Here is a 16447-nt window from a genome sequence, read left to right on the forward strand (position 1 = left end):
AGTTAGGTGTCTATTTTTTATTTTTGGGGTAGGGATATGGCAATGAAATTACAAATTACTGAAATATGCCATTTTACTCCTCAGGAATAGCAATTCATGAAGGGTATCAAGCGCATCATAGTATTTAGAGATATCTATGGTTTGCCATTCTAAGAAGTATAAAAAATATATACATACATACATTAGAAACAGAGATGTTCGTCGACGCGCTTTCAAACTATTGTCACAGATAAAACAATAATAGTCCGTACTATTCCGCTAAAGAGGGCAGTGTGAATGATGGCCTGTCTGAGAGGCAGTTTAAACAAGCCACTGACTCCAGTGGCCAAGCAAGTAGATAAATAATAATGGTTAACTGGTAGAGAATGCCATATGGCATTAAGCTCAATATTTGTACAAAGTTTTATTGTGCAATATATTGCACAATAAAACTATAGAATAAATAAATAAATAAACGATCTAGAATACAGCTGATATTCATGTTTAATTTTAAGAGGAATGTGGAGTTTAGCTCAGTTCATAATTTTATATTTGGTATAAAACGTGGAAGGACCATTCCATTTTCATCCATTAGAAAAAAAAAACACAATAAGACTTTCGTGATGTTTTAAGAGGAACGCTGCTGTCCACCCCTCGATCATTAATATATATGGCCCATAACAATAATAATAATCCATAATAATAATTAGCCCCTATTGCTAGCAATAGGTTAAACTCCAAACAGTTCCCTCAGAAACTATCTATGATTGATTCCTGGTCAATTCGCCACAACCTGACTTCATCCAATCATTTATTTATTATATATACTTTATTGCACACAAAGATAGATAGATAGATACTCTTTATTGTTTCCTCCAAAAGATTACAATAGTAAACTTATTATAAATATAAACAATTACAAGAAATAATCACAACGAGAAAACAATTGGCGACCTTATCGCTAAGAGCGATCTCTTCCAGGCAACCTTTGGATGGAGAGGAGTAATTATAAACTGTTTGATTGGAGGCACGATGAAGATCCTATTATTAGTAAATATGGAGATTTAATACATGTAATAATGTAAATATATATATCCCTACTCCCTATTATATACATATACATATACATACACATACATATATGCACACATACATAAATACATACATACATACACATACATACATACATGCATATAAACACCTACACAAATAAATAAGTATATAAATAATAAAGATTGCATTAATATAAATTATTTTGAGCAAAGATGTATAACAGACGAGCTTAACTCTATAAGAGTCGTCACTAGTTTCTTGCCAGTATATACTAATAGCGCAAGCTGCATTTCCATTCCTTTTTCATTCCATAAAAACAGAAGGTATGACAACGTGTTAAACTACCAGCAAGGTCGCTATAAATCTAAATTACGCCGAAAGAGTACTCTATTATATTGTAATATTGAATCCTCGGTGGAAATTCACGGCACCGTCGGTATAGTGTAATAAATTATTTTACGATCCATTAATCGTTGGCTACGATCAAGATCTATGGCCAATTATACAAATAATCAAATATACTTCTAATGAATACAGTACCATTAATATTTTCATCGTTTCCTTAATTCTTGGTTACCCTATAAGTAAATTTATAGATACATAAATAAAAATAAGAATGAGTACTTGAGTATGCATATCAACTGAAAACTCAGTCTTCATAAAATTTGTATGAACTCTCAATTAATAAATAATCAAAACTAACAAAGATATCGAGAAGTATGCACTTAAACAATAGAAACATATAGAGAGTGACTCTTTTTTCTTGTCGGTTAATATTTAAGTAATGAAAGAAGTAAAGAAATATTTTTATTCAAAACAAACTTAGATTTAAACATTTTCGAATAGGCATTTTTCCATTACCACCTATTCCGTATGCAATTTCAGTCAAGAAGAACGGACAAACTTACCTGTTGCTTTTTTCAAAAAGTTTAACTAAATAATGAATTTGTGTGAATACAAACTACTGAGCAATATCAGATCAAAAATATTACATAGACAGACAAACAGTGATAATCCTTTCGTAAATACCTTTTGTATGTTTACAATTTGATCTGAAACTACTGTATCTACTTATCTATAAAACCATACTTAACATTACGGAGAGGGGGCAAAGGGATTGTTAGTAATGGAGATTAAAAATCCCATTGCTAGCAATATACCCAACCAGGTGGACCTCCTCGCGGTTCTCCCTGGAAACTATCATGGTTAATTCTTGATGGATTCATCATGATGGGCTAACTGGCCTGTTTTCATTGTCATCGATCACCCTTCACTGGTGCCCCGCCAGCGTATTCCATTAGCGCAGGCGGGGTTACCATTCCATTATCACCCATCAAAAAAAAAAACATTACGGAGAAATATGCTTAAAAATAACAATTATGTAAAACAAAAATAACAAAATTTATAGCGTGAATAGATAACTAGATAAAAATAATTCCATTAAACAGAACAGTCTATAAAATAAACGTAAATACTGTTCTATAAATAAATAAATAATTGTTACAACCAAACTTAAATGTTATCTAACCTTGGACAATATTAATTCATCATTAAAATTCACCGCCGCCGGCGGACTATGGTCGCTTACCTACATTAAAATTGTTTCCAAAATTTTATGTGTACCCGTGGGAGAGGGCGGCCGCGTATATATCCCATTTGCGAACGATACAACATTACTTTGTAAATGTATCGTTTGTTTATTTTACGACTATCATAAAATAAGCAATAAATGAATATTTAGGTGATGGATGGGCGTGCGCGAGCCTATCACATTGATGTACAGTAATCGAGTGTGGTTGGTGGACCCTTCTGATCGATCGTGTCACTCTTGACATATTTTCCGTGTAGACAGCTCAATATATCATCTGAAATAGTTTCTTTGTTTGTTTTAAAAATAATGTTGTGTCAAAAAGTTTATTAGTGTTTACTGTTTTTTTGATACATGAAATATTATATCTGTCATATGTTAAGAAATAACCCACCTGCGTCTACTGACTTCCTATAATGCATTTGAAGTCATCGTTCCATGTGGGAGGTCGTCCGCGTTTGCCTGTACAGGGTTGCCAATCAAGAACCTTTCTTTCTCATCAGTTGTCGATTTTTCTCCCGAAAATGTACCCTGATCCTATTAAAAAGCAATATGCTGATGTCCAATAGTAGAAAATAGTAGAAAAAAGTAAGCGTGTTTTCAATAAATACAAGTATGTTTAGACAGTGACAGATAAACCGCTAGTAAGTTTTTGATTCGCCGTTTATGTTCACAATATGTGTTTAATATTATTTCTTTAAATAAATGAAAAAATGCTCTTTGTAGGTAAAAATACAAGTGTGATACATTTTACGTGCATTATAAAATCTCATTCTAGTAAGTCATTATTAGAGTTTCAATATTGAACAGCAGATTGTAATAAACGGAAATGGTTATAGCTGAGTGACTAGTTTGAGAGAAATTAAACGTTTCCCAACGTTCTGAAACTCTTCAAATTCCACGGATTGTTTGTGTTGGCAACTTTCGTCGCTTCCGAGCCGGTACGGCGCGCGGGCGGCCCTGGACATATACCTGCACTGGTATACACAAACGAATTGACAAAGTTTAATTTTTCAGTAGAAAATAATGTCACTCACAGAGTTTCAGTGGAAATTTGAGTTCTACTTAAGTGAGGAATATAGAAAATAAAGAATGATTACAGAATGTTAGAAAAATCTAGGATATTTTATTGTTATTTCCACCATGTCGTCACGATAGAATGGGTCACCTGTCTCTTTCCAGTGAGTGTCGTAAGAGACGACTATGGGAATTTAATGACCGGGGGACGACCAGCAAGATCTGTCTTAAAATATCTAACTGAGGTTGCCAACCCGCCTATCAAGCGTGGCAACTTCTTGCAAAACTGGAAACCTATTGGGGAAGACCTATGTTCAGCAGTGGAGAGTTAACGACTAATATGGTATTTTATTGTTGCCTCTTTTTTAAATAATATTATAAAGGCGAAAGAATATTTGTTTGTAAACTTTTGAGGTCTTAAAAAATATTTTAATAAATCAATAATCGCAAAGTTAAGTAGTATTTGGGACAAATAATTATACTGCCATACCAAGCCACAAAGATGGAATTAGCCAAGTTAATATGACATCAACAAGTTTATAATTTTAATAGGGATAGCGTAAGTAAAATAAATATTAATACTAAATTGTAAACTTGTTGAAGTGCACATATAAAAATAGACTTTCAGAAAGCATATATTTGAAAGGAATAAATCAACAACAGTAAAAGTAACGACGTAGCTTTTAGCTACAGTCCGGAAAGTTTGAAAGTTGAATCGACACGATCCCTTTGTCTTCACTCAATGGATGGATGTCACAAGCGCACTACAACTATTATAGAATGGAAGTGATTGAATCTATTTTCTCAGTTTATAAATTGCTTGATGCAATACAAAACAAAAGGAAATTAAGCAGATTTTACTTGCCTAAGGAATCAATTGCGGTGTCAATTCTGACTACAGGCATATACACCGATAAATGTATATGATTACATATTTCAAATCCAACTATGATTTGTGAAGGAAGGTGTGGAGGACACCTTCCTTTCCTGTGGGTGTCGTAAGAGGCAACTAAGGGAACATAATGCTAAGAAATTAATTAATGGGCAACAGCGTATCTCTTTAAACATCTCTTAAAGCCAACTGCGGTTACCAATTCGTCAAAACCTATTTTAATTTAAAATGTAGTATTTTCTTCAAGTAAATTTTGTTCCGCAACAAGCAGGTATTTATTCCACTCTCCTTCAATTGTTACAAACTTAATACTTAAATAATAAACAAGAAGACCGTATCGATGAAAGTCAGAAAGATGGATCTAAAGGCAGAACAAAAATCAGATAATATGAGCTCTCTAAAGATGTCGAAGACAGAGCAAAGCAAAAGTAAGAAAGATAAGGGGCAAACGAATTCATCGATGTAATTGTTATTACAAGCGAGTTCATATTTTGGGATAAGATATCAGATGTTGCTGTCTCCTTTTGTCTCATGATCTTGCTAGTGATCGATGGCGAGGCAAGCGAATTCTTCGATGCACTATCTTATGGGATACGTAGCTATCAAAATAAAGAGAGAGCAAGAGAAAGGTAATTAAGTAATGGAAAAGGATCTTTGCCAAACGTTATTTAACTACTAAAGACAAAGTCTCGTTATATCGAAGAGAATATATCCCAGACATAACAACTCTTTCTAAATTAGTTTCTGCATGCAAAAGCAAAGTTAAAACGTTCAACTTGTTGATGCAGCAGAAATCGCCGTGACAATTATAAGTTGGGTGTAGTCTGCAGAGTTTGTTCATAGACTGCGCATATTCCGCGAAGTATCTTAATATATTTTGCATCCTTATTGTTATTACTAATATTTACTAATATAGTAATTTGATGTGAATATGTTTGTTTGCTTTCTCGTTCTTTTCCTTACTCGCCAACTTGTTTATTACCTCTTGACTTAATAGTTGTGAGATATGTTATATTATACTAGCGACCCGCCCCGACAGGTGCACATTACATCACATCAGAAACCTCTAAAATTATCAGTGTTTCTCTACTATGTAAAGGCCGCCTTCGCACAGGTGCACATTACATCACATCAGAAACCTCTAAAATTATCAGTGTTTCTCTACTATGTAATGCATGTATTATACATATAAACTTGGCTCGTGAATTATTCTATTTATTAAAAAAACCGCATCAAAATCCATTGCATAGTTTTAAAGATATAAGCATACATAGGGACAAACAGATGGGAAGCGACTTTGTTTTATACTATGCAGCGATAGTGACATTTGAAATGAGGAAGCACAAAAGCTACTCTTTGCTCAAATCATTCAGTTATATTACGGTCGTATAGACAAAGTTGCCGGTAAAAATTTCTTACTTGACAATTAGTAGCAACTTCATCCTATATCTTATTTCCTCTAAGTTTTCCATTATAATACTATAAAGTCGTGCATGAAAATAAAAAATAAAAAATTTCATTTATATATTTGCGAATAGACCTACAAGATTGAAGAAAAGAAAATTGGTAGATCGAGATACGCACGATGCGATGTCGGAAGCCGACTGAAGACGAGGGGTGACAGTGCAAATACACCTAAAACTGGTCGGCCTTGTATTAATACGAAATTGTTTTCTTAAATTTATATGCGTAGAAATATAAATGTAACATTGCATGTAGTAATGGTATACAGTGTCATTATAGCACATTCATAAAATATAATATATATGCATCGTCATCACCATTTGAGGGCAAGGGAAGAACAGCTGCGTCCCTCTTAAAACATCTCCAATCATCAATGAGGGCTGATAGGTGAGGATAAAATACAGGTCAGTTAACCCATCGTGATGAATACACATAGCATTCAGCACTATGGTTTCCTGAGGGGAAACCACGGGGAGGTTGATCTGATGAGGCATTTTTTTTTATACAACTTAGAATGGCAAACAAGCTGACGGCCCACCTGATGGAAAGTGGTAACCGTTGCCTATAGACTTTAGCAGTACCATGGACATAACAGAGTATACTGTTTCGCCCATGATACCCCCCATGCGTTGCCATTCCTGAGGACTCAGGTGTTATTCGTCTGTACCCAGTAAATTCATGCTGTTGGCAATGGGACTGGTAGTCCGCATTACTAATAATCCCTTCCCCCCACTTTATAACATTAGTATAAATTGTTGGGTATTTAAGTATAAAAATAGTTATAATTGATGTAGGTACTTTGATATATTGTATGAGTCAGTCGCGCAATAAATGGAGTAATAATCACACGGGTTTTATTTATCAGTGGCGACGAGGATTAAAATAGCAAAAAAAACAATGTCAGTGGGAAAACTAAGTGAGTTTGACGTGCAAGAGGGCAATTGGAAGTTATATATAGATCGGATGGACATGTATTTCAAGGCAAATACGGTTAAAGATGAACTGAAAGTACCGACACTTATATCGGTGGTTGGTGACGCGGCCTATGAACTTATGGTGAATTTGTGCAGTCCGAGTAAACCGTGTGAGAAAACATACAGTGAACTAGTCTACACAGTGCAAAAGTTTTTACAACCGAAACCGTCGGTGTTGGCGGAGCGATATAGGTTTAGACAGTGTAGGCAAAGTAACGGTCAGTCAGTTGCACAATATGTGGCGCAGTTAAAGAAAATGGCGGCCAATTGTGAATTTAATTTAAATTTTAATGAAAATATGAGAGATCAATTTATTTGTGGAATATTAAGCGACGGAATCCGACAAAGGCTGTTTGCAGAGGAGAAGATAGATTTTGAAAGAGCACTTTCATTGTCGTTGTCTTTGGAGGCGGCGGAGCGGGACGCTCAGGTTGTCGAGAATAAGGAAGAAGGAGTTTCATACTCGTATGTTGCAAGGCAGGGCAATATCACAACGCGAAATAAACTTCACGAGTCCAGTTGTTGGGGGTGTGGTGACATCCATCACACGTATAAACAGTGCAAGTTCAGAGACTATGTCTGTAGCCGTTGTAACCAAAAGGGACATCTACGGAGAGTATGTCCAGTAAAAGAACAAGGGTTATATGGAGATGATGCGGCGTGGACGGCTGGGCCCCGATATCGCGTTCAGCGGGGAGCTAATATCCAGCGCGGAAGGGGCGTCCAACGTAATCAGGAGATACGGAGCCGGGGGCGCGGTTATGGCACCGGAAACAATGCGAAGCGACTCGATAGCAAGGAAACTAGCCAGGCCCGGGCGTATTGGGTGCGTGAGGGTTTCGATGCGGGTCATCAGATGGAACATCTGGAGGAAGCTGACGGTAACGCGTCTGACAGTGATGAAGCAGTATATCAGATGTCTTTAGGACAATATAAACCGGTAAGCGTGACAGTTTGCATTAATAATCGAGTCATCACCATGGAAGTCGACACGGGATCGGCTTTGTCGTGCATAAGTGAAAAAATGTACACAGAATTATTTTTTGATATTCCGATAAAGCCTTGTAACTTAATGTTAAGATTCTATGATGGTAGTCGAATAAAACCTGTTGGATTTATCGAAGTAAATGTAAAATATGGATTGTTATATAAAACTTTAGATTTGTATGTTATAAATAGTGGTACGACTAGTTTACTGGGCCGACAGTGGTTGGCGGAACTCGATATAGATATTCCTAAAATATGTATAAATAATGTTAGACAGGATAATTGTAAATTGAATATTAATGATTGTAAAAAAAATATTATTTCCAGATATTCTGAAGTGTTCGAGAATGGGTTGGGGTGTTATACGGGCGAATGCGCCGTTTTGCGCCTGCGGCCGCATGCGCAGCCCGTATTCTGCCGGGCGCGACCGCTGCCGTATGCGTTACGAGAGCGGGTCGACGCCGAGCTAGATGCTATGCTGAGCGCCGGCGTCATCGAGCCCGTCGACCACTCTGATTGGGCTACACCGTTAGTAATTGTTCATAAAGCTGATGGATCTTTACGTTTATGTGTCGATTATAAGGTTACACTAAATCGTGTCTTATTAGTTGATAAGTACCCTGTGCCAAAAATCGAGGACTTATTTGCGAGATTAAGTGGAAGTACTATATTTAGTAAATTAGATTTGTCACAGGCATATGCACAAATACGGTTATCTGAGGACTCCACCGACCTCACTGTTATCAATACACATCGCGGTTTGTTCAAATACAAACGACTTGTCTATGGTTTGGCTTCAAGTCCGGGAATTTTCCAACGAATCATATATAATTTGTTAAAAGACATACCACATGTTACGATATTCTTTGATGACATCTGTATAGGAGGGCGAACAGAAGAAGAGCATATTAAAAGTTTGATAGCTGTGTTAGAAAAATTGAAGAGTCATGAGACTTAAAATAAAGAAACAAAAATGTAATTTTTTTTCGAAGGAAATAAAATATTTGGGCTACATTATAAATAAAGAAGGAGTTAGGGCAGACCCGGAAAAAATAAATCCAATATTAAAAATGAGGGCTCCTGCCAATGTCTCAGAATTAAAATCATTCTTAGGAATGATAAACTTTTATGGAAAGTTTATTAAAAATTTAAGCAGTTATTTGAGTTCAATGTATGTGTTGTTAAAAAAAAATAATAAAAAGTGGGTTTGGTTAAAATGTCATCAATCAGCATTTGAAAGAGTTAAATGTTTATTAAGTAGCAGTGAGGTGCTCGCTCACTATGACGCATCTCTGCCGGTGATGGTCACGTGCGATGCGAGTGCACACGGTATCGGGGCAGTGCTGTCGCAGAGCGTGCCCGGCGGCGGAGGCAGTGGCGCGGAACGAGTCGTAGCGTATGCTTCGCGCGCTCTCACGCCTGCAGAACGCAACTATAGCCAAATACATAAGGAGGCTTTAGCTATAGTTTTTGCTGTAAAGAAATACCACCAGTATTTGTATGGTAGGCAGTTTGTGTTGCGGACCGATCACAAACCATTAGTTAGTATATTTGGCCCACGTTCGGGTATTCCCAATATGACAGCCAGTCGATTACAACGTTGGGCCCTCATATTATCAGCATACGATTTTAAAATAGAATATGTTTCGTCTGAAAATAATACAGCCGACGCGCTTTCGAGGCTAATAGCTGCTTATAAGGCGGAGGGGGAGAGGGAGGAAGACAGTCCCGAGCAGACTTATTTACACTTCGCAGCAGATGCTTTCCTGTTAGATTATAATGATGTAAGGAAAGAAACAAAAAGAGATCCCCTACTAAGCAGAGTGCTTAGACATATTCGGGAAGGCTGGCCTACTAATAATGAAATAAAAGAATTACAACCTTTTTTCAATCGTAGAAATGAATTATATACCGAGTTAGATTGCATCATGTGGGGACATAGGGTAGTGGTGCCGTACAAACTTCAGACGAGCGTTTTGCAGGAGCTACACGAGACACATATGGGAATAGTAAAAACGAAGAGTGTCGCGCGCAGCTACGTGTGGTGGCCGGGGGTGGACGAGGCAGTGGAGCGGCAGTGCGCCGCGTGCGCCACTTGCGCCCAAGTAGCGGACGCTCCGCGTGCACACCAAACGCGCTCGTGGCCCTGGCCGAATAAGCCATGGTCTAGAATACATCTCGATTTTTTAGGGCCAATGGGAGGTGTTAAGTATTTAGTGATAGTAGATGCTTGTTCAAAGTGGGTAGAAGCGATCAAAATGAAGTCTACTACAGCTTCACAAGTTATATATAAATTAAGAGATTTATTTTCTAGATACGGAATTCCTAAGCAGATAGTGAGCGATAACGGACCGCCTTTTTCGAGCGAGGAACTTATGCATTTCTGTAAATTTAACGGTATAGAACATCTATTTTCAGCTGCATATCATCCTGCGTCTAATGGGGCGGCTGAAAATGCGGTTAAATTGTGCAAAAAGGTGATTAAAAAAGCGATATTACAAAAGGTAGAACCGGAAACTGCATTGAATCGATTTCTTTTGATGTATAGAAATACAATACATAATACTACGGGTGACAGTCCGGCTCAATTATTTTTAGGTAGATCCATTAGAACGCGTTTGGATTGTTTAAGACCTGATAGGGAGAAACACGTGTCAACAGCACAACGCAAACAGGAACTGGCGGCTAGGGGGACACAGAGGTATTTCGAAGTGGGTGATAGGGTATGGTATAGACAGTTCGGCACAAAAACCAAATGGGGAGAAGGTATAATATTAGAAAAATTAGGCAGCACTGATTATAATATTAAAACTAAGGACAAGTCCATTAAACACAGGCACATAGATCAATTGAAAAGGCACGATATAGACACACAAACTAACGGTAACACGGAACGTAAGGATTCATGGCTGTGTCCAGAATTGCTATCTTTGCCTATCCCGGGTGAAAGTGAGGGGTCGGAGGGCTCGAGGGTGCCGCTAGCGGGGCGGGCGGCCAGTCCGGCAGAATGGGGGAGTGCCAGGGAGCGTAGGCTACCAGTCCGTTATGGATTGGATGAATATGTAACGATCTGGAATCAAACATAATTATGTAATATAGATTTTAATCATAGTATATTTTATTCATAGTATATAAACGGAAGGGTGAATATGTCATTGCATAAATATTGTGTTTAAAAGTTAATTAAATGATTATTAGGAATTAAGGGTGGAGGTGTTGGGTATTTAAGTATAAAAATAGTTATAATTGATGTAGGTACTTTGATATATTGTATGAGTCAGTCGCGCAATAAACGGAGTAATAATCACACGGGTTTTATTTATCATAAATAAGAAATTAGAAAGTAATACAATTAGTAAAAATCGATATAAAATCAAACATTGGTTATATTATTTGACGGATTTTATTGTTTTTCCACAACTTATTCTGTCAAACTACTCACTACACACCAACTAGACTGTTTCCGAAGAAACGGCTCCTCAAGTAATCCTGGAATGTGAGGCTGTGGCCCATCAACGTTTAGAAATCTTCAGAATGGTGAGGTCGCTCCGGGAGGCCTGTGAAGAACCCAGGAAGCTTCTGCGCTTCTGGGCGGAACTAGGTTGGCTGTACTAGCCACGACTCATACGCACAACGGTCCAAATGAGAGGCTAAGCGCGGAAAATAGAGTCTTTCTCACATTCACACATTCTGTCAAACTAAATCAACTTATTTTACTTTGTTTCACACAAAGTTACACTCGCTCACAATGGAATACAGAACCTTGCCTCTTGAATAAAATTTCGTATTTATAATTTCTGTGTCTCTGTATCCCATTGTTATTGGTCCATTAATGTTTTTGATTAATTTAGTTGTAAGAATATTTTGTGGTATAAAAAGCAAAACATTTTTCAAAACTGTGTTAGAATCATGAACAAAAATACCATTTAAACTGCTTATAATTGGTGTATACAAGTCACGAGATTTTGATGTAGAGAAATTTTAAGTGTGTATTTAAATTGCAAATACTATTTTTTATCTACGTAATCAAATCTTTTTTTAATGTAGCAACGAGTATTTATCTTGTATAAAAATCGGTAAAAAAACTTTTAAGTTAAACGGTTTTATTTTATGTGCACTGAAAACTACAAAATAAATAAATAGTTACTTACCTATCAACCTACGTAGATGATCTCGGTCATTAATATCTCTGATGGTAGTGGTTGTCATAACATGAACCATGTCAGCGGCCGAAAGGCAGTTCATGAGAGAACACTAACACCAGGGTTTGCTTGGTAGGTAAACTAAGCAGCCCGCACTATAACAAGTAGGTATTTTGACCTTCTAGTTCAGAAATATTTTAGTACTAGGCAGAATAGCTTTTAGGCATATTAGACTAAAATAAAAATTATTTTGTAGTTTTCAGTACACATAAAATAAAACCGTTTAACTTAAAGTCAGTGAGTGACCGCGCTAACAAACGGTCGGTGCGTTAAGTAGCTGTTAAAAATGGCCTCTAATGTGATTAAATGTAATTCGTGTAATGTAGTTATAAATAAAGTATTAGCGTTCATTATAAACAAAGTGGATGTTATGGACGAAAAAAGTATACATTTAATATGTAATAGTGCTTTCTCACCGGAGGATACATCGACCGCAAAAAGTATGCTGTTCGACTCAATACCAACTGCAAAACGCAAGATACGTCGCAAGCAGGGGAAGAATGTGCGAGAACTGGACGATATTATAGATCTAATAAAAAGTACGAACACCGAGGATATGCCTATTTTTGTTGCCAAAGATTTGCATAAACTCCCGCCGGTCACATTTGACCATGTAGATGTTACGGGTCTTTTAAAAGATATTGTAATGCTGAAAACTGATCTTAAACACGTTCATGAAAACTATGTCACTGTCGATGACTATAATCAGTTGAAGATGGGTATGGAAAATTTAATGCATGCGTCTGTCATAAATGATTTTCAATATATAAACAAAAAGCGAGGAGCGCAATTTGGAAACAGTTTTACATGTGATAGTGGGCCTATGGGATTGCAAAACATTCCTGTATCTAATACAGATGAAAAAATTTGTGACAACAAAATCTTATCACCGCAAAAAAAATACTAAAAGTGTGATGGAGGGTACAACACAAACTTTGGATTATGAGAATCAACAGCGCATGACGGTATCAATCGAAAAACCAGTTTCGAGTGCGAAAACAGCACCTACCATGAATGTAAAAGTCACTGGAGTGAGAAGGAATCGAGATCGATCACGTACTATGGCAGAGGTACTAAGCCCAACTAATACGAAAGAAGGAGAACAAATAGTAACAAAAAACGATTGGACGTATGTTACTAAGAAAAAGGTTAAGAAATATAGATTTATAGGACAATTGGGAAAGGCGTCTACGGATGCGAACGGAAGGTTTAAGGCAGCTGAAATTAAAGTGCCACTTTTTATATCTAACGTATCAAAAGATACGAAGGAAGAGGACATAAGTGAGTACATAAAAAAGAAGACAGGTGATATAGTTACTTTACATAAAATAAACACGAAAAAAGAAAGATCTTACAATTGTTATAAATTGTTTGTTTCTAAAAATAAAATACAGCAGTTTTTGAATGATGAAATTTGGCCGGATGGTATATCTTTCAGACGTTATGTCTACCTAAAACATCCAGTTGGTAAAGGTGAAAATAATAATAATAAAAATGAATAAGAAAAAAGATATAACACAATTTGTAACTTATAATTGTAAGTCAATTAAGCGTTCTATTGAAGATGTTAGACGCTTGTGTCAGACTACCTCAAACTCCTCAAAGTCCTTCCTCAAACCATTTTGAGCCCAAATATACTACTGCATGGTCGACAGTGCTGCCCTGCATTTTATGGACGGTGAATGCTCATGACAAAACTAAGGGCAACATCCTTTTTTCAGCCGTACCATAACTGAATTTTGCTGGAAACTGTATGGCTTTAGGGTAAATAACGTGCATGCCGTCTGTGCCAAAGTCAATTAAAACTGATGATATATCTGTTTCGTACATTTGGGTTCGACGGAACTGAGGCCAAAAAGGTGTCTGAGTGTCAAGTGTCTGAGAGTCTAGTGTCTGAGTGTCTTGTATCCGAGTGTCCAGTGTCTGAGTGTCTAGTGTCTGGATGTCTGAGTGTCTAGTGTCTAGTGTCTAGTGTTTAGTGTCTGAGTGTCGAGTGTCGAGTGTCGAGTGTCGAGTGTCGAGTGTCGAGTGTCGAGTGTCGAGTGTCGAGTGTCGAGTGTCGAGTGTCGAGTGTCTAGTGACGAGTGTCTAGTGTCTAGTGTCTGAGTGTCGAGTGTCTGAGTGTCTTGTGTCTAAGTGTCGAGTGTCGAGTGTCGAGTGTCAAGTGTCGAGTGTCGAGTTTCGAGTGTCTAGTGTCTGAGTGTCTAGTGTCTAAGTGTCTAGTGTCTGAGTGTCTAGTGATTGGGTGTCTGAGTGTCAAGTGTCTGAGAGTCTAGTGTCTGAGTGTCTTATATCCGAGTGTCGGAGTGTCTAGTGTCTAGTGTCGAGTGTCTAGTGTCTGAGTGTCTAGTGTCTGAGTGTCTTGTATCCGAGTGTCCAGTGTCTGAGTGTCTAGTGTCTGGATGTCTGAGTGTCTAGTGTTTAGTATCTGAGCGTCGAGTGTCGAGTGTCGAGTGTCTAGTGTCTGAGTGTCGAGTGTCTGAGTGTCTAGTGTCTAGTGTTTAGTGTCGAGTGTCGAGTGTCGAGTGTCGGGTGTCGAGTGTCGAGTGTCGAGTGTCGAGTGTCGAGTGTCGAGTGTCGAGTGTCGAGTGTCGAGTGTCGAGTGACGTCGAGTGTCGAGTGTCTGAGTGTCTAGTGTCTGGTGTTTAGTGTCTGAGTGTCGAGTGTCGAGTGTCAGAGTGTCTAGTGTCTGGGTGTCTGAGTGTCAAGTGTCTGAGAGTCTAGTGTCTGAGTGTCTTGTATCCGAGTGTCCAGTGTCTGAGTGTCTAGTGTCTGGATGTCTGAGTGTCTAGTGTCTAGTGTTTAGTATCTGAGTGTCGAGTGTCGAGTGTCGAGTGTCTAGTGTCTGAGTGTCGAGTGTCTGAGTGTCTAGTGTCTAGTGTTTAGTGTCTGAGTGTCGAGTGTCGAGTGTCGAGTGTCGAGTGTCTAGTGACGAGTGTCTAGTGTCTGAGTGTCGAGTGTCTGAGTGTCTTGTGTCTAAGTGTCGAGTGTCGAGTGTCGAGTGTCGAGTGTCGAGTGTCAAGTGTCAAGTGTCGAGTTTCGACTGTCTAGTGTCTGAGTCTCTAGTGTCTGAGTGTCTAGTGTCTAGGTGTCTGAGTGTCAAGTGTCTGAGAGTCTAGTGTCTGAGTGTCTTATATCCGAGTGTCGGAGTGTCTAGTATCTAGTGTTTAGTATTTGAGTGTCGAGTGTCGAGTGTCGAGTGTCGAGTGTCTAGTGTCTGAGTGTCGAGTGTCTGAGTGTCTAGTGTCTAGTGTCTAGTGTTTAGTGTCTGAGTGTCGAGTGTCTGTGGGTATGCGTGTCTGTCGGTCTTGAGTGTCGAGTGTCGAGTATCGAGTGTCGAGTGTCGAGTGTCGAGTGTCGAGTGTCGAGTGTCGAGTGTCGAGTGTCTGAGTGTCTTGTGTTGGTGTTTAGTGTCTGAGTGTCGAGTGTCGAGTGCCGAGTGTCTAGTGTCTGAGTGTCTAGTGTCCGAGTGTCTAGTATCTGAGTGTCTTGTATCCGAGTGTCTAGTGTCTGTGTGTCTAGGGTCTGAGTGTCTGAGGGTCTAGTGTCTGAGTGTCTGAGTGTCTAGTGTGAGTGTCGAGTGTCAAGTGTCGAGTGTCGAGTTTCGAGTGTCTAGTGTCTGAGTGTCTAGTGTCTGAGTGTCTAGTGTCTGGGTGTCTGAGTGTCAAGTGTCTGAGAGTCTAGTATCTGAGTGTCTTATATCCGAGTGTCGGAGTGTCTAGTGTCTAGTGTTTAGTATTTGAGTGTCGAGTGTCGAGTGTCGAGTGTCTAGTGTCTGAGTGTCGAGTGTCTGAGTGTCTAGTGTCTAGTGTTTAGTGTCGAGTGTCATGTGTGTGTCGAGTGTCGGGTGTCGAGTGTCGAGTGTCGAGTGTCGAGTGAGTGTCGAGTGTCGAGTGTGTCGAGTGTCGAGTGTCGAGTGACGTCGAGTGTCGAGTGTCTGAGTGTCTAGTGTCTGGTGTTTAGTGTCTGAGTGTCGAGTGTCAGAGTGTCTAGTGTCTGGGTGTCTGAGTGTCTGGATGTCTGAGTGTCTAGTGTCTAGTGTTTAGTATCTGAGTGTCGAGTGTCGAGTGTCGAGTGTCGAGTGTCTAGTGTCTAGTGTTTAGTATCTGAGTGTCGAGTGTCGAGTGTCGAGTGTCGAGTGTCTAGTGTCTGAGTGTCGAGTGTCGAGTGTCGAGTGTCGAGTGTCGAGTGTCGAGTGTCGAGTGTCTAGTGACGAGTGTCTAGTGACGAGTGTCTAGTGTCTAGTGTCTGAGTGTCTTGTGTCTGGTGTTTAGTGTCTGAGTGTCGAGTG

General features: G+C 38.7%; 2 protein-coding genes across 2 annotated transcripts; both read left to right on the forward strand.

Moving 5' to 3' along the window:
• The first annotated feature begins 4884 nt into the window (after positions 1–4884).
• Positions 4885–8874, forward strand: LOC128202236 (uncharacterized). Its single transcript, XM_052901820.1, has 4 exons — positions 4885–4957; positions 6859–7993; positions 8282–8486; positions 8839–8874. The coding sequence occupies exons 1-4, from the start codon at positions 4885–4887 to the stop codon at positions 8872–8874; spliced, it is 1449 nt and encodes a 482-aa protein (XP_052757780.1).
• On the forward strand, positions 6833–11249 carry LOC128202237 (uncharacterized protein K02A2.6-like). Its single transcript, XM_052901821.1, has 2 exons — positions 6833–7907; positions 8282–11249. Exon 2 carries the CDS (start codon positions 8902–8904, stop codon positions 11038–11040), a length of 2139 nt encoding a protein of 712 aa, XP_052757781.1. The 5' UTR covers positions 6833–7907; positions 8282–8901; the 3' UTR covers positions 11041–11249.
• Positions 11250–16447: the final 5198 nt, after the last annotated feature.

This window comes from Galleria mellonella, unplaced genomic scaffold (genome assembly GCF_026898425.1).
Source record: "Galleria mellonella isolate WM207_F2 unplaced genomic scaffold, CSIRO_AGI_GalMel_v1 utg8013, whole genome shotgun sequence".
In the NCBI taxonomy this organism is placed as follows: Eukaryota; Metazoa; Arthropoda; class Insecta; order Lepidoptera; family Pyralidae; genus Galleria; species Galleria mellonella.

Bases quoted from the DNA above. Each gene is read 5' to 3' on its own strand.
- LOC128202236 (XM_052901820.1), top strand. From the start codon at position 4,885: ATGGATCTAAAGGCAGAACAAAAATCAGATAATATGAGCTCTCTAAAG. The intron at 4,958-6,858 runs GTAAGAAAGATA...TTTATTTATCAG, and splicing joins GAAGACAGAGCAAAGCAAAA to TGGCGACGAGGATTAAAATA. The intron at 7,994-8,281 runs GTACACAGAATT...TATTATTTCCAG, and splicing joins TCGTGCATAAGTGAAAAAAT to ATATTCTGAAGTGTTCGAGA.
- LOC128202237 (XM_052901821.1), top strand. From the start codon at position 8,902: ATGAGACTTAAAATAAAGAAACAAAAATGTAATTTTTTTTCGAAGGAA.